At 45.7% G+C, this 21,645-nt stretch overlaps 1 protein-coding gene across 1 annotated transcript in view; it reads left to right on the forward strand.

Moving 5' to 3' along the window:
• LOC141116641 (Fc receptor-like protein 5) overlaps window positions 1-21,645 on the forward strand; it is an 84,979-nt gene that overhangs the window by 7,179 nt on the left and 56,155 nt on the right. Inside the window, exons 3-6 of the mRNA XM_073609033.1 lie at window positions 2,030-2,287; window positions 4,607-4,858; window positions 7,755-8,033; window positions 13,367-13,645. Of these exons, the coding sequence (XP_073465134.1) occupies window positions 2,030-2,287; window positions 4,607-4,858; window positions 7,755-8,033; window positions 13,367-13,645 (1,068 nt within the window). The remainder of the gene's footprint in view (window positions 1-2,029; window positions 2,288-4,606; window positions 4,859-7,754; window positions 8,034-13,366; window positions 13,646-21,645) is intronic.

Here is a 21,645-nt window from a genome sequence, read left to right on the forward strand (position 1 = left end):
AAACTTTCAGGAGAAACACAAATATCTTCTTATAGAATCTTAGTAACTAATGTCCCGGTAGAATTCAGATAATTAGGTGAAATGTGCTCCCCTTGTGGGACACACTCCTTGCTCGTCTGGATAGGCCTCTCTCACCGGTCTAGCAGCCAGTACGCAGCACGAACCAAAAGTCTCTGCCACAGACTCATTAGGGGGGTAAATCCGTACGATCCTCTGCCACAGGATGTATCAGATTTTCTCTGCAGTGAAAGTCAGTCACAGTGCCTGAACCTTTAAGCCGAACCGGCAACACTATGCTGTATAGTTACTTCTTTTGGATACGTCCTTCGACCGAGTCACCAGGCCCCTCTATAGACCAGCACGCTGCGTGATCTTTCCAAGACGGGTCCTCCCCTGGGATCTCCTTAGCCGTCCAGCTTCATCACACAGGACCGACAGCTCAGGACCATTCCTCAGCCGCGGTTATAGGCCCCAGACAAGCCTCTGGACCCACCCCTGCGCCACAGCATCGTGGGCCTCCCGATCGGAGGACCACGAGGTAGCTCCTTAATGCATACCTGTCGGCCAGGAGGGCCAGCAGGTGGCTAAAAAAACCATTGAACATGGCGTCTGTCCCATAAATACCCTCTTCCCAGAATGCAATTCGGAGGACCACCTCCACCGAGCTTGTCTCCGAGACAGGGGAGCATCTATACACTTCGACACATTGCCTTTCCAACACTGACCAGTGATAACAGCGACACCCACCGGTCAGCACGGAAGCACACACAACGTCAGCCAAGCTGGAACAAAGGCAAACTTTTAACCTTCCTAACACACAATTTACTAAATTTACCTAACCTGCGGTAGATTGTAAATCTACCAGCGCTACAATGGCATTATCAGGGTATGGCACGGGGTCTGTCATTTGCCCAAATTTTCTGCGCTAAAAGGTTTTCCTTTTTCCCATCTTAAAATGTTGGGAGATATTCCTATTTGCCACAAATGGGGAACCACACTTGCCCCCCATATTATAACACAAATATGTCTATTTCATTATATATACATTTTTTAATTTCAAGAGTAAAAAAAAGTCAATATTAGGCAGTAAGAAATTCCTCCAGTACAAGAGTATGTAGCCATGTAGAACGTGTTATGTAGTATAATATTACGACTGTGTGTGGTATACATCAACATTAATAGCCTTTATTACCCTCTAAAAGAGGCAATAGATTATATACCAATTATGGCCTTCCCAATGGTACATAATACAAAGATTTTTTATGTTTTAAAGTAAAGCTGGGCTGCCCTTTATGATCTATGACCCTTCTTCATACTCAATTTATCACTACACAACATGCAAAATGATATACCAACCCCCTAGTAAAAGTGTCCACACTGGTTGAGAGACGACCGAAAGCAACACAACTTCTTGTCTATAAACTCAATAAATTCAGTAAACCTTCTTTTAGGTTAGGTTTATATGGCCATTGTACCTCCTGTTGTAAAACAGCCTGTAGTATACAGAATTCAGTAGCTCAAGCTGAAGACACACAAGTAAAGTAGTCAGAGCATTGACTCATCTCCCTACCCCCTCACTTTCTTTAGACATTTCTGGCAGTCAAAGCACGGCTAAAGACGGGAAGATTCTGCTATGCTGTCTCTTTTTGTAACTTATAGTGCTCTGGGAATCCTTTGTCATGTATAAAAAGAATCTATACTCCTAATAATATAATACAATTAAATCAAACACATTATTCTATTTTGGAGGTCATATAATTCCCTTCGGGATTAGTCAGATTGCCACCTCCACCCTTTACCCACTTTTAGGGTTAATTGAACCCAATTCACAGACCCTGTGAATTGGGTTTAGAGAGCCTGTTCAGTCTATACCTGTCCAAACTCATTAGACCAAAACAGATTTATATCATAAAGAACACAGATGAAAGGATTGGCTGCAGAGAAAATATATTCTACAATTTTACAGATCTCTGATTGTATCTTTTTTTTCTGTACTGTCTCTTTAATAATTGACAGTCTTACTTTGTAGGATCTTCGGTGAGACCTGTGGTGACCTTCAAGCCAAACTGGGACAAGATCTTCACAACTGAGTCTCTAACAATGACCTGTAATGTGGGGAAACCTATTCCAGCAGATATGAGATACACCTGGTACAAGAATAATAATCTGATACACAGAGGACAAATCTTTGTTATCCAAAGTGCAAAACAAGATAACAGTGGGAATTACCAGTGTAAAGGCTCCAATACTGACAGAAGTGACCCGGTCAGACTGGATGTCAGTAATGGTGAGTAAATATTCTGTACAGGGAATGTGTTATGGTTTTGGTCAATGTATTTTCTGTTAAATTCACAAGTTTATAAAATGATATTTATTTTTGCAATATTTATATACAACCTTAGCTTTACAAATGGGCAACTAATACCCAGTAAATCCATCACACTCACTTTGCAAAGCACTCCTGGATGCATGTTTAACCACTTCAGCCCCGGAAGGTTTTACCCCCCCCCCGCCGTTACGTTAAAGAGGGGGTCCGCCGAAAAAAAATATTAAAAGCCAGCAGCTACAAATACTGTAGCTGTTGACTTTTAATATATGGACACTTACCTGGCAGCCAAAGCCGAGCCATCTATTGGCTCTCGGCTGCTGCCCCTGCCATCCTCGGTAAGGGAATGAGGAAGTGACGCCGTGTGGCTTCACTTTCTGGTTCCCTACTACGCATGTGCGAGTCACGCTGCGCGTCCTCTCTGATCCCTGTTGTGTTCTGGGACCTGTGTGTCTCCCAGAATACACCGGGGGGAGGACAGAGTAGGCGCCGGAAGTGGTGTAGGTCACCGCAAGCGCCACGGTGATCTATGCGAGGAAGTGGGAGCAAATACCTGTATTAGACAGGCATCGGCTCCCCCCCCCCCCCTGAAAGGTGCCAAATGTGACACCGGAGGGGGGTGAGGAATCCAAAAAGTGGAAGTTCCATTTTTGGGTGGAACTCCACTTTAACTTACGATTATGCGGTCGTGCGACGCTGTACCCGAATAAATTTGATGTCCTTTTTTGCCCCACAAATAGAGCTTTTTCTTTTGGTGGTATTTGATCACCTCTGTGGTTCTTATTTTTTGTGCTATAACCAAAAACATTTTTTTAAAAAAAACAATATTCTTTACTTTCTGCTTTAAAACATCGAATTTCTTCATCAAATTTAGGCCAATGTCTATTCTGCTACATATCTTTGGTAAAAAAAAAAAAAAATCCCAATAAGCGTATATTGATTGGTTTGCGCAAAAGTTATCGCGTCTACAAACTATGTGATATTTTTATGGCATTTTTATTTATTCATTCATTTTTACTAGTAATGGCGGCGATCAGTGATTTTTAGCGGGACTGTGACATTGTGGTGGACAAACTGGACACCTAACTGACACTTTGACATTTTTTTGGGAACCAGTGACACTAATACAGTGATAAGTGCTAAAAATATGCACTATTACTGTACTAATGACACTGGCAGGGAAGGGGTTAACACCAGGGGCGATCAAAGGGTTAAATGTGTGCCTAGGGGGTGCTTGCTAACTGTGTGGGGGATGGACTCACTGGATGAATACAGAGATCCGTGTTCCTGCTTAGACCACTGTGTTCTTCCCTGTCAGAACAGGGATCTGCCTTGTTTACATAAGCAGATCCCTGTTCTGCCTCTCTGTGGAGTGATCGCGGGTGGCCCCGGCGGACATTGCGCCCCCCGGACCTGCTGATTGGTTCCCTCTCTGCCCCTCCCCCGCTGTCTATTACACAAAATGACGTACAGGTATGTTGTCTCACACAATAGAGCCGTCCTGCCGCAGTATATGTACTGCAGTCGGTCAGCAAGTGGTTAAGGGAAACTTGTACTAATTTAAGGAAATCACCCAGATTCCTTTTGGCTTAAAGTGTATCTAAACCCAAGAATAAAAGTTGAATGTATTGCAGCTTACCTTTCCCTAGATGTGTTGGTTGAATTTGTTTAATTTTCTTTATTTTCACCTGGTAATCCTGCCAGGAACACAACCTCATGTCCTAGGGTGTGTGACAATGCGAGGCCTTGCCACTGTGAAGACAAGAGCGCAGGACTCCGGAGTATCGATTAGGAGCGGAGAAAACTGTTTTTACTGCTTTCTCCAGATTTTGGTATTCTCGGATTGGGCTCCATAGTTTGGAGATTTCAAAGTGTTTTGGGAGGGAAGAAATCCACAACACAGTGTCCAGGTCTTGCTGAAGACCAGCAGGATGTGGGTCCAGGTGCGCACAGCCCTTATAATTGTAGGTTTCAGCATAGCTCAGGACTTCCTTTAGGAGACAGCGGTGTGCCCCCGTTTAGAGACAGAGGTGTTCTACTCAACTGAGACAGCACTTCATTCTAGAGGAGAGATTCTGTGTCCACAGGACTGAGAGAGAGTTGAGACGGCTGAGAGAGTCTGGGAGACTAGAGACTGGGAGAGCCAGTGTCTTGGTACCTGTTCCCTCAGGTTGGTAATTGACATAATATCAGACGATTGGGAGGAGATATTGGGAAGAGGTAGATCATTGTTAGACAGACCTTGCTGTAATGTGATTTGTATATATTGATATGTTTCAGGCTGGGTGATCCTGCAGGCTCCTCTCTACATTCATGAAGGTGACGATGTGACTCTGAGATGTCACCATTATCCCGGATATTCTGGAGGAAGGACGATATTTATCAAGGATAACACTGCAATAAGATACTGGGGATCCGATTCTGTATTCCGTATTACAAACATAAGTATTGATAGATCTGGTAAATATACATGTGGAAAAGTGGTCTCTGGAGGTCGTCAGGAGTCCTCAGAAGTATCTATTTCTGTCAAAGGTAAGTCCTTCTAGTTGGATTTGGGTGGGGATGTCGCAGTGTGTTATGTCCAAGATCTTCCGCTAACTAGTTTATATCAGGTTGGGCTCATCTTTGTGTCAGGTTATCATTCTCACTGCACCTCCATATTGATTTTCTATATTTTCTAATTATATACAATATCATAGTTGCCAACATTTCACCAAAATTTTTAGGGACACTTTTTTTTGCAGAAAGTCAGCGTAGGCGGAGCCGTGTGTTAATAAGGGGCATCCATTTTTGTGGGTGTGTCTGGTATTTAAAGAAATTGCAGCGTGCGAATCGCAAAAATGGGTGTGGTTTAAATTACACTAAATACTGGGTTGTGGCTTAAAAAGGGGTGTGGTTAAATAGAGTCTGTTTACATCCGCCTGTCCATAGGGATGCATGGACCTTCCCATGTGATAGGGGCCTTAGTTACATACATAGTTACATAGTAGGTGAGGTAGAAAAAAGACACAAGTCCATCAAGTCCAACCCATGTGTGTGATTATAGGTCAGTATTACATTGTATATCCCTGTATGTTGCGGTCGTTCAGGTGCTTATCTAATAGTTTTTTGAAACTATCGACGCTCCCCGCTGAGACCACCGCCTGTGGAAGGGAATTCCACATCCTTGCAGTAAAGAGCTCTCTACGTAGTTTAAGGTTAAACCTCTTCTCTTCTAATTTTAATGAGTGGCCACGAGTCTTATTAAACTCCCTTATGCGGAAAAGTTTTATCCCTATTGTGGGGTCACCAGTACAGTATTTGTACATTGAAATCATATCCCCTCTCAAGCGTCTCTTCTCCAGAGAGAATAAGTTCAGTGCTCACAACCTTTCCTCATAACTAAGATCCTCCAGACCCTTTATTATCTTTGTTGCCCTTCTTTGTACTCGCTCCATTTCCAGCACATAAAGTGATGGGGTCAGCAAGGAGTGACTGGGATAAATTGGTTGCTGTTAGTTGACATGTAGAACTCTCCTGATTATAAGAAATTGGCCAGTGCAATTTTAAACCCAATTTCTCACAGTCCAGTGACTGCTGGATAAAAAAAAACTTTACCTTTAAAGTGCCTCTTTACCATCAGAGCCCACTTTTACCATCAGTGCAGTCTAATCACTGCAGTCTCATCAGTGTCCATCAGTATAGCCTATTAATGCCCATCAGTGCAGTCTCATCAGAGCAGTCTCGTCAGTGCAATCTCATCAAAGCAGTCTCGTCAGAGCGGTCTCGTCAGTGCAATCTCATCAGAGTAGTCTCTTCAGTGCAATCTCATCAGAGCAGTCTCAACAGTGCAATCTCATCAGAGCAGTCTCAACAGTGCAATCTCATCAGAGCAGTCTCGTCAGTGCAGTCTCATCAGAGAAGTCTCTTCAGTGCAATCTCATCAGAGCAGTCTCGTTAGTGCAATCTCATTAGAGCAGTCTCGTTAGTGCAATCTCATTAGAGCAGTCTCGTCAGAGCGGTCTCGTCAGTGCAATCTCATCAGAGCAGTCTCATCAGTGCAGTCTCATCAGAGTAGTCTCTTCAGTGCAATCTCATCAGAGCAGTCCCAACAGTGCAATCTCATCAGAGCAGTCTCATCAGAGCGGTCTCGTCAGTGCAATCTCATCAGAGCAGTCTCAACAGTGCAATCTCATCAGAGCAGTCTCATCAGAGCGGTCTCGTCAGTGCAATCTCATCAGAGCAGTCTCGTCAGTGCAGTCTCATCAGAGAAGTCTCTTCAGTGCAATCTCATCAGAGCAGTCTCGTTAGCGCAGTCTCATCAGTGCAATCTCATCAGAGCAGTCTCGTCAGAGCGGTCTCATCAATGCAATCTCATCAGAGCAGTCTCGTCAGTGCAGTCTCATCAGTGCAATCTCATCAGAGCAGTCTTGTCAGAGTGGTCTAGTCAGTACAGCCTCATCAGAGAAGTCTCTTCAGTGCAATCTCATCAGAGCAGTCTCGTAAGTGCAGTCTCGTCAGTGCAGTCTCGTCAGAGCAGTCTCATCAGTGCAGCCTCATCAGTGCAGTCTCGCCAGTGCAATCTCATCAGAGTGGTCTCATCAGAGCATTCTCATCAGAGCAGTCTCATCAGAGCAGTCTTTTCAGTGACATCTCATCAGTGCAATCTCATCAGTGCAGCCCCATCAGAGCAGTCTCATCAGAGCAGTCACGTGAGTGCAATCTCATCAGAGCAGTCTCATCAGTGCAGTCTCATCAGTGCAATGTCGTCAGTGCAATCTTGTTAGTGCAGTCACCAACCTAGTAGTGAGAAGGACCTACCTGGTCCTAGCCACTCCAGCCGAGCTCCGCTCACTATCCGCGGGCTCAGCAAGCAGATCAAGGAAGAACCCATACCTTTAGCGGTTTACCAGAGTCTTACATCTCAGGCCAATAGGATGGAAGTAGTCCCATCAGTCCCGTAAGTCCTGCACCTCTTTTTCCTTGCTTCCCCCTAAAGGAAAGCTGCCAGAAAATAGAAAACCTCAGATTACATTCCTGTATGCCTTGGTCATTGCATTGCTTCCCATGACCAACTTTAGTCGGTAGACTCTCACCAGACTTTTTATCCAGAGCACTTCTTCACTATCTATGGTACAACCCTATCACTATTTTGGGGATCTCCAGTGTCTACCTAGGCACTTACACTGTGTGTTCACTACAAGGGCCCCAACCCTAACCATGGCATCATCTAGTGGTCAGTTTGGGGAACTACAACTGTGCCACTACACTACAGCTCCTTCCCACAATGCTAGACATATTAAGACAATGCACTCTCCGTGTTACTATTACAACATACATATAGTTAAAAATGTGGCGAATAGTTGCTCAATCTGATACAACTCTTCTTTTCAGTGACCATCAAGTTAAATTGTTCATTGGTAAAATGTGTGATCTTTTTGTTTTACAGAACTATTCAGAGCTCCTGAAATAAAAGTGAAGCCAAACCCAGTGCTGGAAGGAGATCACATGACCCTGACATGTGACACGAGTCTCAGCCCACACAGACAGACGGATCTTCAATTCGCTTTCTACAGAGATCAACTGACTGTTCAGAATTTCACTTTATCTAATCAATATGGAGTCGAAATGATTCAGCTGAAGGACTCCGGGAAATATTATTGTGAAGCAAAAACTTTAAACAGTAATGTGAAAAAGAGAAGCAAGGAGTTGAATATTGAAATAAATGGTAAGTACAATTCAAGATTTGAACTATATTTGGATAGTAGATGTGTATAGATTATTTTTCACTGTACACTGTGTATGTACACACATTTTGTATTCATTTACACATCTTTTATATAGCTTTGCACTTTTCTTTGGCACAGTGGAGTAAGAGGGATTGAGGCTGGGTTCACACTATACTACACGACAATAGTATATTACACGACAATAGTACGACTTTCATCCTACTTTGCTCTGCGACATTGATCCTACATTGGTCCTACATTCATCCAACTTTTATGAACAGGATACTACTTTGATCCGACTTTTCAGATAGTACACTTGTCCTTTGACCAATCAAAACTAACACACACAATGGGAGGGGCTACAGCAGGGGGCAGGAAATAACACAATGTCGGATGCCAAAGTCAGATGGTTAGGACAAGGATCCGACTTTGATCCTACTTCAATGATAGTCAATGGGCTGAAGTAGGATCAAAGTCGGACCAAGGTGGTACAGGGAGCTTTTCTAAAGTCGGAACGACTTGTGTCCGACCAGTTAGGACGGCTCCAATAGGGAAATATTGAATTTCACACGTCATGCGACATTAGCTTCCAATGTCGGAGCGTTTGTCGGACCAGTGTGAACCCAGCCTAAGGCTGGGTTCACACTGGTGCGACACGACAGCCGTCCTACTTTGGATCTGACTTTGCCCTGCGCCATGAAGCCGGCATGTGTCCGACTTTCAATGAACGGGGATCCGACTTGGATCCCCGCCAATGTGTTTGGTATGAATCTTTAGGGGGAACTCCGTGCCAAATTTTAAATAAAAAAACAGCATGGGTTCCCCCTCCAAGAGCATACCAGGCCTTTGGGTCTGGTATGGACCTTGAGGGGAACCCCCTACACCGAAAAAACGGCGTGGGGGTCCCCCCAAATCCATACCAGACCCTTATCCGAGCACGCAGCCCGGCCGGACAGGAATGGGGGTGGGGACGAGTGAGCGCCCCCCCTCTCCTGAACCGTACCAGGCCGCATGCCCTCAACATGGGGGGTTGGTGCCTTGGGGGAGGGGGGCGCGCTGCGGCCCCCCACCCCAAAGCACCTTGTCCCCATGTTGATGAGGACAAGGGCCTCTTCCCGACAACCCTGGCCGTTGGTTGTCGGGGTCTGCGGGAGGAGGGCTTATCGGAATCCGGGAGCCCCCCTTTAATAAGATCCCGGCCCCCCACCCTATGTGAATGAGTATGGGGTACATGGTACCCCTACCCATTCACCTAGGGAAAAGTGTCAATAAAAAAAAAAAAACAGTACACAGGTTTCAAGATTAATTTATTGGGCAGCTCCGGGATCTTCTTCCGACTTCGGGGGGAGGGGGTGTCTTCTTCCGACTTCTCCCGGTGTTCCGCCTCTTCTCCCGGGCCCCGCCGCTATCTTCTTCCAGCTCTATTGCCAGCGAGGGGCCCGGTCTGCTGCCGCTGTCTTGTCGCCGCTGTCTCGCCGCTTCTTCTCTTCATCTCTTCTTCCGATGTTGACACGACGCTCTCTCGGGCTGGAATGCTCTCTGTGCGCTCTGCTATGGCTTATATAGGCAGTGACCCCGCCCCCTTATGCCGTCACAGTCCCTGGGCATGCTGGGACTGTGACGGCGTAAGGGGGCGGGGTCATCGGGTGATGACCACGCCCCCTAAACCGTCACAGTCCCAGCATGCCCAGGGACTGTGATGGCATAAGGGGGCGGAGTCACCGCCTATATAAGTCAGAGCGGAGCGCACAGAGAGCATTCCAGCCCGAGAGAGCGTCGTGTCAACATCAGGAGAAGAGGGCAGAAGGCAGAAGATTGAAGACCGGGCTCCTCTGCTATAGCAAAAGAGCGGCAAAAGAGCAGAAAATAGCGGAGGAGCCCGGCAGAAGATCCGGAGAGCGCGGAGAAGAACCGGAGAGACCCCCGAAGAGAAGAAGGCAGCAGACCGGGCTCCTCCGCTATAGCAAAAGAGCAGAAGATAGCAGAGGAGCCCGGCAGAAGACCCGGAGAGCGCGGAGAAGAACCGGAGAGACCCCCGAAGTCGGAAGAAGACCCCCAAAGCCGGAAGAAGACCCCCGGAGCTGTCTAATAAATTACTTTAAAAATCTGTGTAGTGTTTTTTTTTAATTGACACTTTTTCCCTAGGTGAATGGGTAGGGGTACGATGTACCCCATACTCATTCACATAGGATGGGGGGCCGGGATCTGGGGGCCCCCTTATTAAAGGGGGCTCCCGGATTCCGATAAGCCCCCCGCCCGCAGACCCCGACAACCAACGGCCAGGGTTGTCGGGAAGAGGCCCTTGTCCTCATCAACATGGGGACAAGGTGCTTTGGGGGGGGCCCGCAGTGCGCCCCCCTCTCCCCCAAGGCACCAACCCCCCCATGTTGAGGGCATGCGGCCTGGTACAGTTCAGGAGGGGGGGGCGTTCACTCGTCCCCACCCCCATTCCTGTCTGGCCGGGCTGCGTGCTCGGATAAGGGTCTGGTATGGATTTGGGGGGACCCCCACGCCGTTTTTTTGGCGTAGGGGGTTCCCCTTAAGGTCCATACCAGACCCAAGGGCCTGGTATGCTCTTGAAGGGGGAACCCATGCCGGTTTTTTATTTAAAATTTGGCGCGGAGTTCCCCCTCAAGATCATCTGAGCACAAGTCGCATGCCCGAAGTCGAACCATGCGAGACCGTGATCCGACTTTGATCCGATTTCAGTGATAGTCATTGGGCTGAAGTAGGATCAAAGTCGGACCAAAGTAGTACAGGGAGCATTTTCAAAGTCGGACCTACTTGTGTCGGACCAGTTAAGACGGCTCCCATAGTGAAACACTGATTTTCACACGTCATGCGACATGAGCTCCCAATGTCGGAGCGTTTGTCGGACCAGTGTGAACCCAGCCTCAGGGGCGGTTTATTTGTATATCTCTTGCTACAAACCATTGTCTATTTAATTACCACCTGCAGCCATGGATGCCATTAATTTTCTGTCTAACAGACGGATAATCCCGGAGGATATCTTCTCCGCTAATCAGATAATCACTGATGGCGAGGAAGATGTCTCGGGATCTTTAAAGAAGTTGGAAAATCTTTTGGAGAAACAAGTTAAAACTTGATGGGATATTTTCACGTTTGAACATTAAGCAAAGGAGAATCTCATTTTTAGAAGCCTGAGATGGGAGGTGTCCCCTCAGGATGGTCGTACTGAATAAGTATATGGATGAATGGCTGGAAGTGATTTCTATTCATTGACCACTGATGATATATCACTATTTCCCTTTTTTTAGACTCACAAGCAGTCATCCATATTTTTTATTAATGGGATCAGATTGTGTTTCAGTCATGGTTTGTCCTGTGCAGCTGTATGATAGTTTCATGACTAATATATATAGCTTATATTTTAAACTAGACAAATTCATTATCTCCTGTTGAAATGTTCATTTTAATTTAATAATATTTTTTCATTTTTATTGGTTGCTTTTCCACAGTATCACTGTAACTAGTGGTGGATTATAAATTAGGATATGTCATATGTCATATATGGTAATGCTGGACGCAGCATTCTAACTACACACCGTAAAAATGTTTGTGATCCAATTTTTTTATTCAGTTTTTGCACCTGCGCTTCACAGTCAGGGGGAAACGATGTGTGAGCATGTGCAGAGCAGGAGGTCACATGACTGATGATGATCACATGACTGATCATAGATAGTATATAAGGATTGATGAACCGTCCGTGTGGCCAATCCCATTTGAAGAAGTCTTTTCGACGAAACATGTCTGGGGCGTGGTTACACAGCATTCCATCGCACTTGACATTAGACGCCCCTGTCTGAGGAGGACTACACCGATCGGATGGCTGGGCCTTAGAAGGTTGGGTGAGAGATACACCAGTTTACACTTCAGGTCCGCTGTGACCGCAGTGCACCATTGGATCACTGGTCCTGTTGCTTGCTGTGGATTTTTTTAAAGGCTTTTATGTTTCAGTTTAAAAGTGAGTGTAACCATTGAAGTGTGTTTGGAGTGATTTTAATAAATCTGTCAAAATGGTATCACGCTATGTGGAGCAATTTATTCATTTTTTCACATATGGAACTGGCTTGATTGGATTCACGGTTCATCACATGCAACCCAGGTGTGTTTTTTTTTTTTTCTGCAGAAACCCAGGTGTGGTTTAATTGCTGTTTTGCCGAACACGAGAGTGGGAGGCTATACAATCTGGTGAGTGCGCTATCACGGTGGTGTGGTGGAAGAGTAGAAGATTTATCACACAAGAAGATTGAAAAACAACTGTTGAGCTTGATCATTCATTTCTTGTAATTTATTATCTATAGCGACACTTTTCACTGTGTGCTAAAAAAAAAAAAAAATTTTCATGATAAAAATTTTTTTTTTCATGATACTATTATTTTTATGTATAAGTAGAAGGTCATAGGCATCATGCTGCTCTGACCCATTATTTTAAACAATTTTTTATTAGCGCCGCTATCGCTATCTGTACACGTGTGAGAGGTATAGTTTTGGGATTCGGATCAATTTACGTATTTATTTAAGTGGCAGCTTTTTTCACTGTACACTGTGTATGTACACACATTTTGTATTCATTTACACATCTTTTAAATAGCTTTGCACTTTTCTTTGGTGCAGTGGAGTAAGAGGGATTCAGGGGCGGTTTATTTGTATATCTCTTGCTACAAACCATAGTAAGAAGGACCTACCTGGTCCTAGCCACTCCAGCCGAGCTCCGCTCACCATCCGCGGGCAAGCAGATCAAGGAAGAACCCATACCTTTAGCGGTTTACCAGAGTCTTACATCTCAGGCCAATAGGATGGAAGTAGTCCCATCAGTCCCGTAAGTCCTGCACCTCTTTTTCCTTGCTTCCCCCTAAAGGAAAGCTGCCAGAAAATAGAAAACCTCAGATTACATTCCTGTATGCCTTGGTCATTGCATTGCTTCCCATGACCAACTTTAGTCGGTAGACTCTCACCAGACTTTTTATCCAGAGCACTTCTTCACTATCTATGGTACAACCCTATCACTATTTTGGGGATCTCCAGTGTCTACCTAGGCACTTACACTGTGTGTTCACTACAAGGGCCCCAACCCTAACCATGGCATCATCTAGTGGTCAGTTTGGGGAACTACACCTGTACCACTACACTACAGCTCCTTCCCACAATGCTAGACATATTAAGACAATGCGCTTTCTGTGTTACTATGACAACATGCATATAGTTAAAAATGTGGAGAATAGTTGCTCAATCTGATACAACTCTTCTTTTCAGTGACCTTCAAGTTAAATTGTTCATTGGTAAAATGTGTGATCTTTTTGTTTTACAGAACTATTCAGAGCTCCTGAAATAAAAGTGAAGCCAAACCCGGTGCTGGAAGGAGATCACATGACCCTGACATGTGACACGAGTCTCAGGCCACACAGACAGACGGATCTTCAATTCGCTTTCTACAGAGATCAACTGACTGTTCAGAATTTCACTTTATCTAATCAATATGGAGTTGAAATGGTTCAGCTGAAGGACTCCGGGAAATATTATTGTGAAGCAAAAACTTTAAACAGTAATGTAAAAAGGAGAAGCGATGAGTTGAATATTGAAATAAATGGTAAGTATAATTCAAGATTTGATCTATATTCAGATAGTAGATGTGTATAGATTATTTTTGGAAATTAAGACTATCATTTAGTGTCACTTTCAAGGTAAATCTCTCCAATAGGACACAGTTGGCAAAGAACAGGTGTTAGTGTTAAACTATTGCTTACACCACCCAGAAATGGAAAATGGCTTTAGATATACTCTAAGTGCTAAAGGTTTTGCTTTCCTATGACATTGTTGATTTATCACCACCTTAAATGGCTTACTTCTGTACTTCTTTCTTCCTTTCGCTCAGCTCCCAGACTAGAGGCAGAACCCCCTCAGCCCCGGGGTCCCCTCTCTTGCTAAACGATACAGCTTCCTCACTCCATCTTCCACCCGAATCCCCTGCTGGCAAGGCTTTACAATATTTAAGGGCTAATGCCAGCCCTCCTGCCTTAGGATTGGCCAGATTACCATAAATATGCAGATTAGTGCTTCCTAGCCTCCACTCACTAGCTTCCAGAAACTTCCCCCTTTTCTTAGAATGGGGGGGGGGGTACCAGAGGCCTGACCTTTAGAGCCCTCCAGCCTGGCCTACAGTAACCTGACCTAATTACACAGACTTACACAACTACCATGAGTCAAAAACACTAATTGACCTACACTAGTCTAGCACTAGAGGGTGCTACGTGAGTAAAGACCTTGCTGTGGGCTTTGGGTGTACTTGTGCTAGAAGGGATCTAAGTACCAAACGTTTGCTACGTGGATTTGTGGCTTCTCTGATAGAGTTCTAGATTTACTGACTATTACCTGTTATCTCCAGGAAAGATTGCTGTAAGTGTAAGATTAGTGAGAAGTTTGCCCACCCATTATTGTTATTGATCGTTTTTTGGAGTATCCTGTGACCCGAAACCCATCTCCTGTTAAAGTTCTTCAGCAATAAATATTAAAAAGCCATCCCTTAGACTAATGCCCCGAACAAATGTTGGATGTGAGCTTGTTGGCGGAAAGTCCGACCGTGTGTATGCTCCATCGAACATTTGTTGTCTCAAATTTTCCGCCAACAAATGTTTGTTGTCAGACTTTCCTATCATGTGTACACAAGTCCGTCAGGCAAAAAAAAAACGCATGCTCGGAATCAAGTACGAGCCGGAGATATAACTAGCGTTCGTAATGGAGATATCACATACGTCACTGCGTTCGTAATTGTTCGCCAACATTTGTGTGATCGTGTGTATGCAAGACAAGTTGGAGCCAACATCCTTAAAACAAAAATCCACAGTTTTGTTGTCGGAAAGTCCGATCGTGTGTATGGGGCATTAGCTTGTATAGTCATGTGTGTGGGACTGTATGTGTGACCATAGGCATGCGCACAGGGTGTGCCAGGTGTGCCTGGGCACACCCTAATCACCCTGTGCTGCACAGATTTCCTCTGCTGCTTGGCTGCAGAGAAAGGGATTGGGGAATCTCTGTCTCAAAAGTGAGACATCAGGGGTCGGTCTAGACCCCTGATATTTCACCAAAGCCCCCAATGGGCTCGTAAAAGATTGTAAAAAAAAAAATAATAATACATTTTTGCAAAAAAAATGTAAAAATGTAAAAAAAAATAAAATAATAATTGCTCTACTGACACCAACTTCTGCTCTACTGTCCATTACCCTACTGCTATATATAGTTATATATATATATATATATATATATATATATATATATATATATAGAGATATATCTCTATATATATATATCTCTATATATATATATATCTCTATCTATCTATCTATATATATATAATATATATATATCAAAAGGGTGCTTCTACTAAATACTGAGCAAAGGGTCTGAATACTTAGGACCATGTGATATTTCAGTTTTTCTTTTTTTAATAAATCTGCAAAAATGTCAACAATTCTGTGTTTTTCTCTTAATATGGGGTGCTGTGTGTACATTAATGAGGAAAAAAATTAACTTAAATGATTTTCGCAAATGGCTGCAATATAACAAAGAGTGAAAAATTTAAGGGGGTCTGAATACTTTCCGTCCCCACTGTATATATATACATACATACACAATATATACACACAGATATGTGTTTGAGCTTTGGGGTGCACACCCTAATGCAATAGGCTGCGCACACCTGTGTGTGTGACTGTTAGCCTCTGTACGTTTGTGGGAGACCTGGTCATATTCTCAGTGGCCCCTTTGGGTGTAAGCGCTACATACAGCACATACACTTTAAAAATTGAAAACCTGTACCATGTGTAGCACCCCTTGTGTAAAGTAGCTAAATTTAGTTGGGCCTCTTTTGTAGCCAGAGAAGCCAGGGTTAATTTGTTGAGTTAGGTTGGCAGAGTTCCGAGGGCTGAGTCTCTGTCGCCTCCCTCTGGCTTCTAGAAGCTCCTGGAGAGTTTTAGAAGTTAGATGGCGAAGGGGCAGAGATAAGGCCTGAATATTTATGGATTCTCCTCCAATCCCTCGGTAAGGGATGAGTATTCTGGAGCCTGGCCATGTGGGAGCAGAGTCCAGGGTCCAGTGGCCTGGTTTGTGCTGGGGGGCTCTGCCTCCAGGCAGAAGGAGATAGAAGGAAGGTGCCAGAGAGGAATAAAGAGAGAAGGAGAGGAAGCCTCACCCCCTTCCAGCCTCAGCTAGGCTTAGCTGAGTCACCCTGGAAGCCATTGGGATCTGTCCAGCAAGAGGCCTGTTCAGCAGTCACCACATGAACTACAGGAACTTTCCAAGGGACTGAGTGAGTAGCTTCAATGCTATATCCCAGAGCCTATAGAGGTGAAGCAGTCCGGTTCATTACCCAGCTAGCTATCTACAAGGGACAGCATAGAGACATTTAAGCCATCATAGCTACCCTACATCTCTGACTGGGGATTGTAGAGAGGAGCCAGGTGCTTTGGCATTACTCTGAGGAGGGGGAGTACCTACAGTAAGAAGTTTCAGATTGTCCTTTTCCAGTTGGGCTATTCAGTTTGTTGTACTGGAACACAGCCTTGTGCCCTGTTCTGGAAGCCAGAGACAGTTGTTCCATGTTTTTCGAGTTCTATTATATTACAGTTCTGGGCATCCCATACCACCCTTTCCCCATCCAAGTTGATTCCCCTAATAAACTAAAAACAAAACAAAGCCCTTGGACTGGTTTCTGTCTGCAGAGTGTGTCCTTAAAATACCTGTTGCCTGGCTGTGTATGTAAAGGGGGACCATCAAATCTAGCGTCCCTTACGGGAGTAGCGCTACACATGATTATTCAGAATGGATGTTTCCATTCAAGAGACCTCAAAAATCAATAAAATAATGTGTGTGTGTTGTAACTTTAGCTGATCAGTATTCATGAATTAAACAATCAATCCCAAATCCAGGACTAGGGATGAGTATGAGCAGTAGCAGCCGGAGGCGATGGCACTACCCCCCCCCGCTCGCTGTCTGCCGATCAGTCCAGCACTTACCCCATGTAGGTGGCAGGTGGTGGCTTTGGTGTCCTCTCCTCCAGCACGTCGGTTTCTGCCATGCGTCTCCTTCTCCTAGGTGCTAGGCGTCTAATAGGATCTCCTGATGTTTTGGCCAATCAGGAAACGGGTCTCACGACCTGCTTCCTGATTGTCGGGGAGGTGATTTAGTGTGAAAATAGCAAATACTCATTTGCTATTGTCACACAACTGGGTGGGATCTGCGCCCCGAGCCCACCCTTATTTGAAGCTTATTAGAGCCTCTGGCTCTAATCACATGCTTCAAACCCCCCCCCCCCCATTGGAATCCATAGTCTGGCATCCTGTATGTCGATCAGCTGGCCGGACGCATGGATGGGGGGAGGAGCCACCACTTAGTATTGATTAAGACCTGCAGATGATTGGCCCAGTACAAGTGACAGGTGGACTTGCACACTTGGGTTCAGATCCCTGTCCGAACACACCCAGGCTCATCTTCACTCTACATGGCACCATAGGCTTGCACACAGGGTGATTAAGGTGTGTCTGGGCACACACCTAATCACCCCGCGCGCTAGTGCCTTATCATCCAGTTTTCAGGGCATATGGCCCCGAGGGAAGGGGAGCCCACTGTGCCCTGTCACAGTACACCTCCAGTAATCCATTGTATCAGCAACGCTGGACCTGCTCCATCATTTCCTATGGTGTTTCTGCCTGCGAGTTGTGGCGGGTGCACTGTGCCAATCTTGTAATGTCTCACTGGTAGGATCGGCAGTGCCAGTGTACAGTGTGCTATTCACACAGGACAGAGGAGGCTGCATCTACCCCGTCCATACTCCACCGCCTTACAAAACCTGCTGGTGTGAAAAAGCTTTTTATGGAAGTGGCAGAATTAAATACAGAGCACACAGCAGCTCTAATCCTGACTGCCTGAGCCAAGAGAGCAGCTTGGGACCATGATTGTGAGTAGCAGGAATACTGAACATCCTCCTTCTCTCTCGCCTTCTCTCACCTCCTCTCTCTCCTACTCTCTCTCTCTCTCTCTCTTCCCTCTCCCTGGAACCCCCCTCTCTTCCCTCTCTCTCTTCCCTCTCTTCCTTTTTCTCTTACCCTCCACCTACCTCTCTCTCTCTCTCACCCCCTTTCTCTCTCTCTCTCACCCTCTTTCTCTCTATCGCCCTCTCTGTCTCTCTCTCTCTCTCTTACTTACCCTAATCTCTCTTTGTCACCTCTTTCTCACCCCCTCTCTATCTCTCTCTCACTTCCCTCTCTCTTCCTCACCCTCATCCCTTTTTTCACCCCCCCTCCCTCTCTCCCCTCTGTCTCTATTGCCCCCTCACCCCCTTTCTCTCACCCCCCCTCTCTCCCCTCTGTCTCTCTTGCCCCCTCACCCCCCTCTTTCTCTCTCTCTCTCTCTCTCTCTCTCTCTCTCTCTCTCTCTCTCATCCCTCCCCTCTCTCTCACCCCCCTTCCTCTCTCACCCCTCTGTCTTTCTCTCACCCTTCCTCCCCCCCCCCCATATTCTTCTCTCTCCCCCCACCTCTTTAACCCCCTCCCTACCTCCATCTCCTACTTTCTCATCTCTCTCTCCCTTCTATCTCTATCTCTCTTCCCCCTTCTTCCTCTCCTTCCCCCTTCTGTTTCTATCCCCTCATGCCCTCTTCCCCTCTTAGTTTCTAATAGGATATTTCAGGTCCTTGATAAAAAATGCGCTGTTAGTAGATTTTCTATGTTTTCATATTAAAAACATAAAGTTTTTTTGGAGGTTGGCAACACTATCAGGAAGGAGCCTAATGGGAGCCGAACGGCCGCACAAGGCAAGTGACCCCTCAATCATTAGGCATTGTTACTGTACTACATAACCAACGGCGCTACCTACACCCCCCAGAAACCACACTCAACTTTTGCCACAGCACGCTGCTAGTGCCTCACTTTCATTGGGGCCCAAATTATGTTCTTGCACTCAGGCCCACTGATTTCATAAAACGTCCCTGCCATACGCATTAGCATTATCGCTCTGTGTGTCGGCAGGGAGATGGGAAATGTATTAAAACATTAAAAAATGTTTTAATACATTTTTAATTGTTTGTTTACATTTATTTAAGAGTATGTGTGTATATAAATATATATATATGTAGCCATGGTGTTGCAGCTAATAACAAACAATCCGCCAAATCACCCCACTGCCAGACTTCATACATCCTTTCCAGAGACAATGAACAGTCTTTTGCGACCTTTGTTTTTTTTGTTTTATTGGTGGGTACAACTTGGATAGGGATTGGAATATGGGATGCCCATAGGATTTATAATTGCCATCATATTTATAATTGAAGCACAAAAGCACAATGTTAGAGCCAGAAGATTGAATGCGCAAATTGAATTAGATAAGAATCTCCTCCTGCATCTCCATGCAGACTCCTCCTGCGGCTCAACCTCTGCAGACTATTCCATCTAATGCCGCGTACACACGAGCGGAATTTCCGACAGAAAGAGTCCAATGGGAGCTTTTCATCGTATATTCCGACAGTGTGTATGCCCCATCGGACTTTTTCCATCGAAAATTCAGACGGACTTAGATAGAGAACATGTTCTCTTTTTTTCCGACGGAACAAATTACTATTGGAAAAAACGCTTGTCTGTATGCTGTTCCGACACACAAAAAACTATGCATGCTCTGAAGCAAGTACGAGACGGAAGCGCTCGGCCTTTCTAGTGCCGTTGTACGTGTTGTATGTCACTGCATTCTGGACGGTCGGAATTTGGTGTGACCGTGTGTATGCAAGACAGCTTGAGCGGAATTCCTTAGGAACTCCGTCGGAAAAACCTTCAGAGTTTATTCCGACGGCAAAACCGGTCATGTGTAAGTTCTCTTACCATCACCGTGTGAAGGACAGAGACATCACTAATGACCGTGTAAAAGCAATGAAATATGACACCTCCTCTTCTATTGAACAGTAGGGGCCCACTCTGAATAAGCCTCCCTACTGTGGCTCTGGTTACTCCCTGCCACTAGGCCTGAGGCCTGCAGCACCTCTCCCCGGAGGCCTATTGGGTTAAAAGCATATCTTCTAGGAAATATAGCCAACCCAGCTTGCAAATCATGCGCCTACAGGCCACATCGACTTGACACAGATCCCCACAGTCTCTTTTCAGGACTCCCCATCATGACCGTGTACTAGCAGAGTTCTCTCATAGACTCCTTGGCACCTCCAGCCCTCCACTGTGGTAACACTCACCGACCTTCCAACAGCCCTGAGTCCTTGATGAGGAACTTTGACTGGACCATACGTACCGACAGCTTCACCTGCCCTTCTGCTCCAGGAGTTCCCTGCCATCCGACCGTGTGGTGGCAGAGACATTGCCAATGACCGTGTAGAGGCAATGTTCCCTCACAGCTCTCCCCGGGCCTTCTCCTGCGATCGGCACACCCCCCCCCCTCCCAGATGGAGATGGCCTCCTGCTACTGTCTAACATGCCATTCCTCACTTCACTCAGCCGACTTCTGCCCCAGTGGCATATCACCTCAGCTTATATATGAGGCCCGCCCCCTGCCAATACCGATGAGGATTGATCAGGGCTCACACACAAGCTGCCTACCACTTCAGTTCTAGGCCCAGCCCCCTTTTCTAGAACATTCTCCTCAGAAGCAGGGGAGGCTCCCCAGAACTGATGTGCAGGTGGTCACACCCACTGCTACTCTGACCACTCCCAGCCCCCAGATCAAAACAAACAGGCCTAGCATGCAGCATACGCTTGCCTAAATTTGCCTGTGCTGGATAACCTAGTAAAAATAAACCTTACTAGCACCTACCTATTGGTAGAGGGTGCTACATTCACCCTCCACCAAAAATCACAGCTGTCCTCAGCTGTGGAAAAGAATTTACAAAAATTCCTCCTGGGCCCAGGAGTAAAGGGCATCCCCCCAAAAAAAAAATATATATATATATATATATATATATATATATATATATACACTCTGATTATATATTTACATTGTACAATCATACACACATCCTAACGTACAGGTCCCTGTAGCTACAGTCATACAAGTGGAGGCAGAGCACTACTCTCGGGGGGAGGAATACTCTGCCTAGCACAGGTCTTCATCTGTTGTCCCACGGTGGGGATGGACAGCCGTCCCATCCCTGTGTTCCTTAGAGAAGACAAAACATACACACAGTTTAACTATACACTAACTATACAACATTCACCAGGTAGAGGGGGTTATCATCCTCCACTTGGTAAATAACACATTTTTTTTTTTCAAATGTATCAGAAATGGCATGCAGTCCTCTGCTTTTACACTTACTCCCTAAAAAGGAGTCTTATGCCGCGTACACACGAGCGGATTTCCGGCATACTTGGTCCGGCGGACCAGAGTCTGCCGGACAATCCGCCCGTGTGTAGGCTCCGGCGGACTTTTCCGGCGGACTTTTTCCCAAAAGCCCGCCGGACCTAGATTTGAAACAAGTTTTAAATCTTTCCGTCGGACTCAGCTTCTGGCGGAAAGTCCGCTCGTCTGTGTGCTGGTCCGACGGAAAGCCCCCTCGTGTGTATGCTTGTCCAACGGACCAGATACGACGCGAGGGCAGGGTATTGC

This window comes from Aquarana catesbeiana, linkage group LG13 (assembly GCF_042186555.1).
Source record: "Aquarana catesbeiana isolate 2022-GZ linkage group LG13, ASM4218655v1, whole genome shotgun sequence".
NCBI lineage: Eukaryota > Metazoa > Chordata > Amphibia > Anura > Ranidae > Aquarana > Aquarana catesbeiana.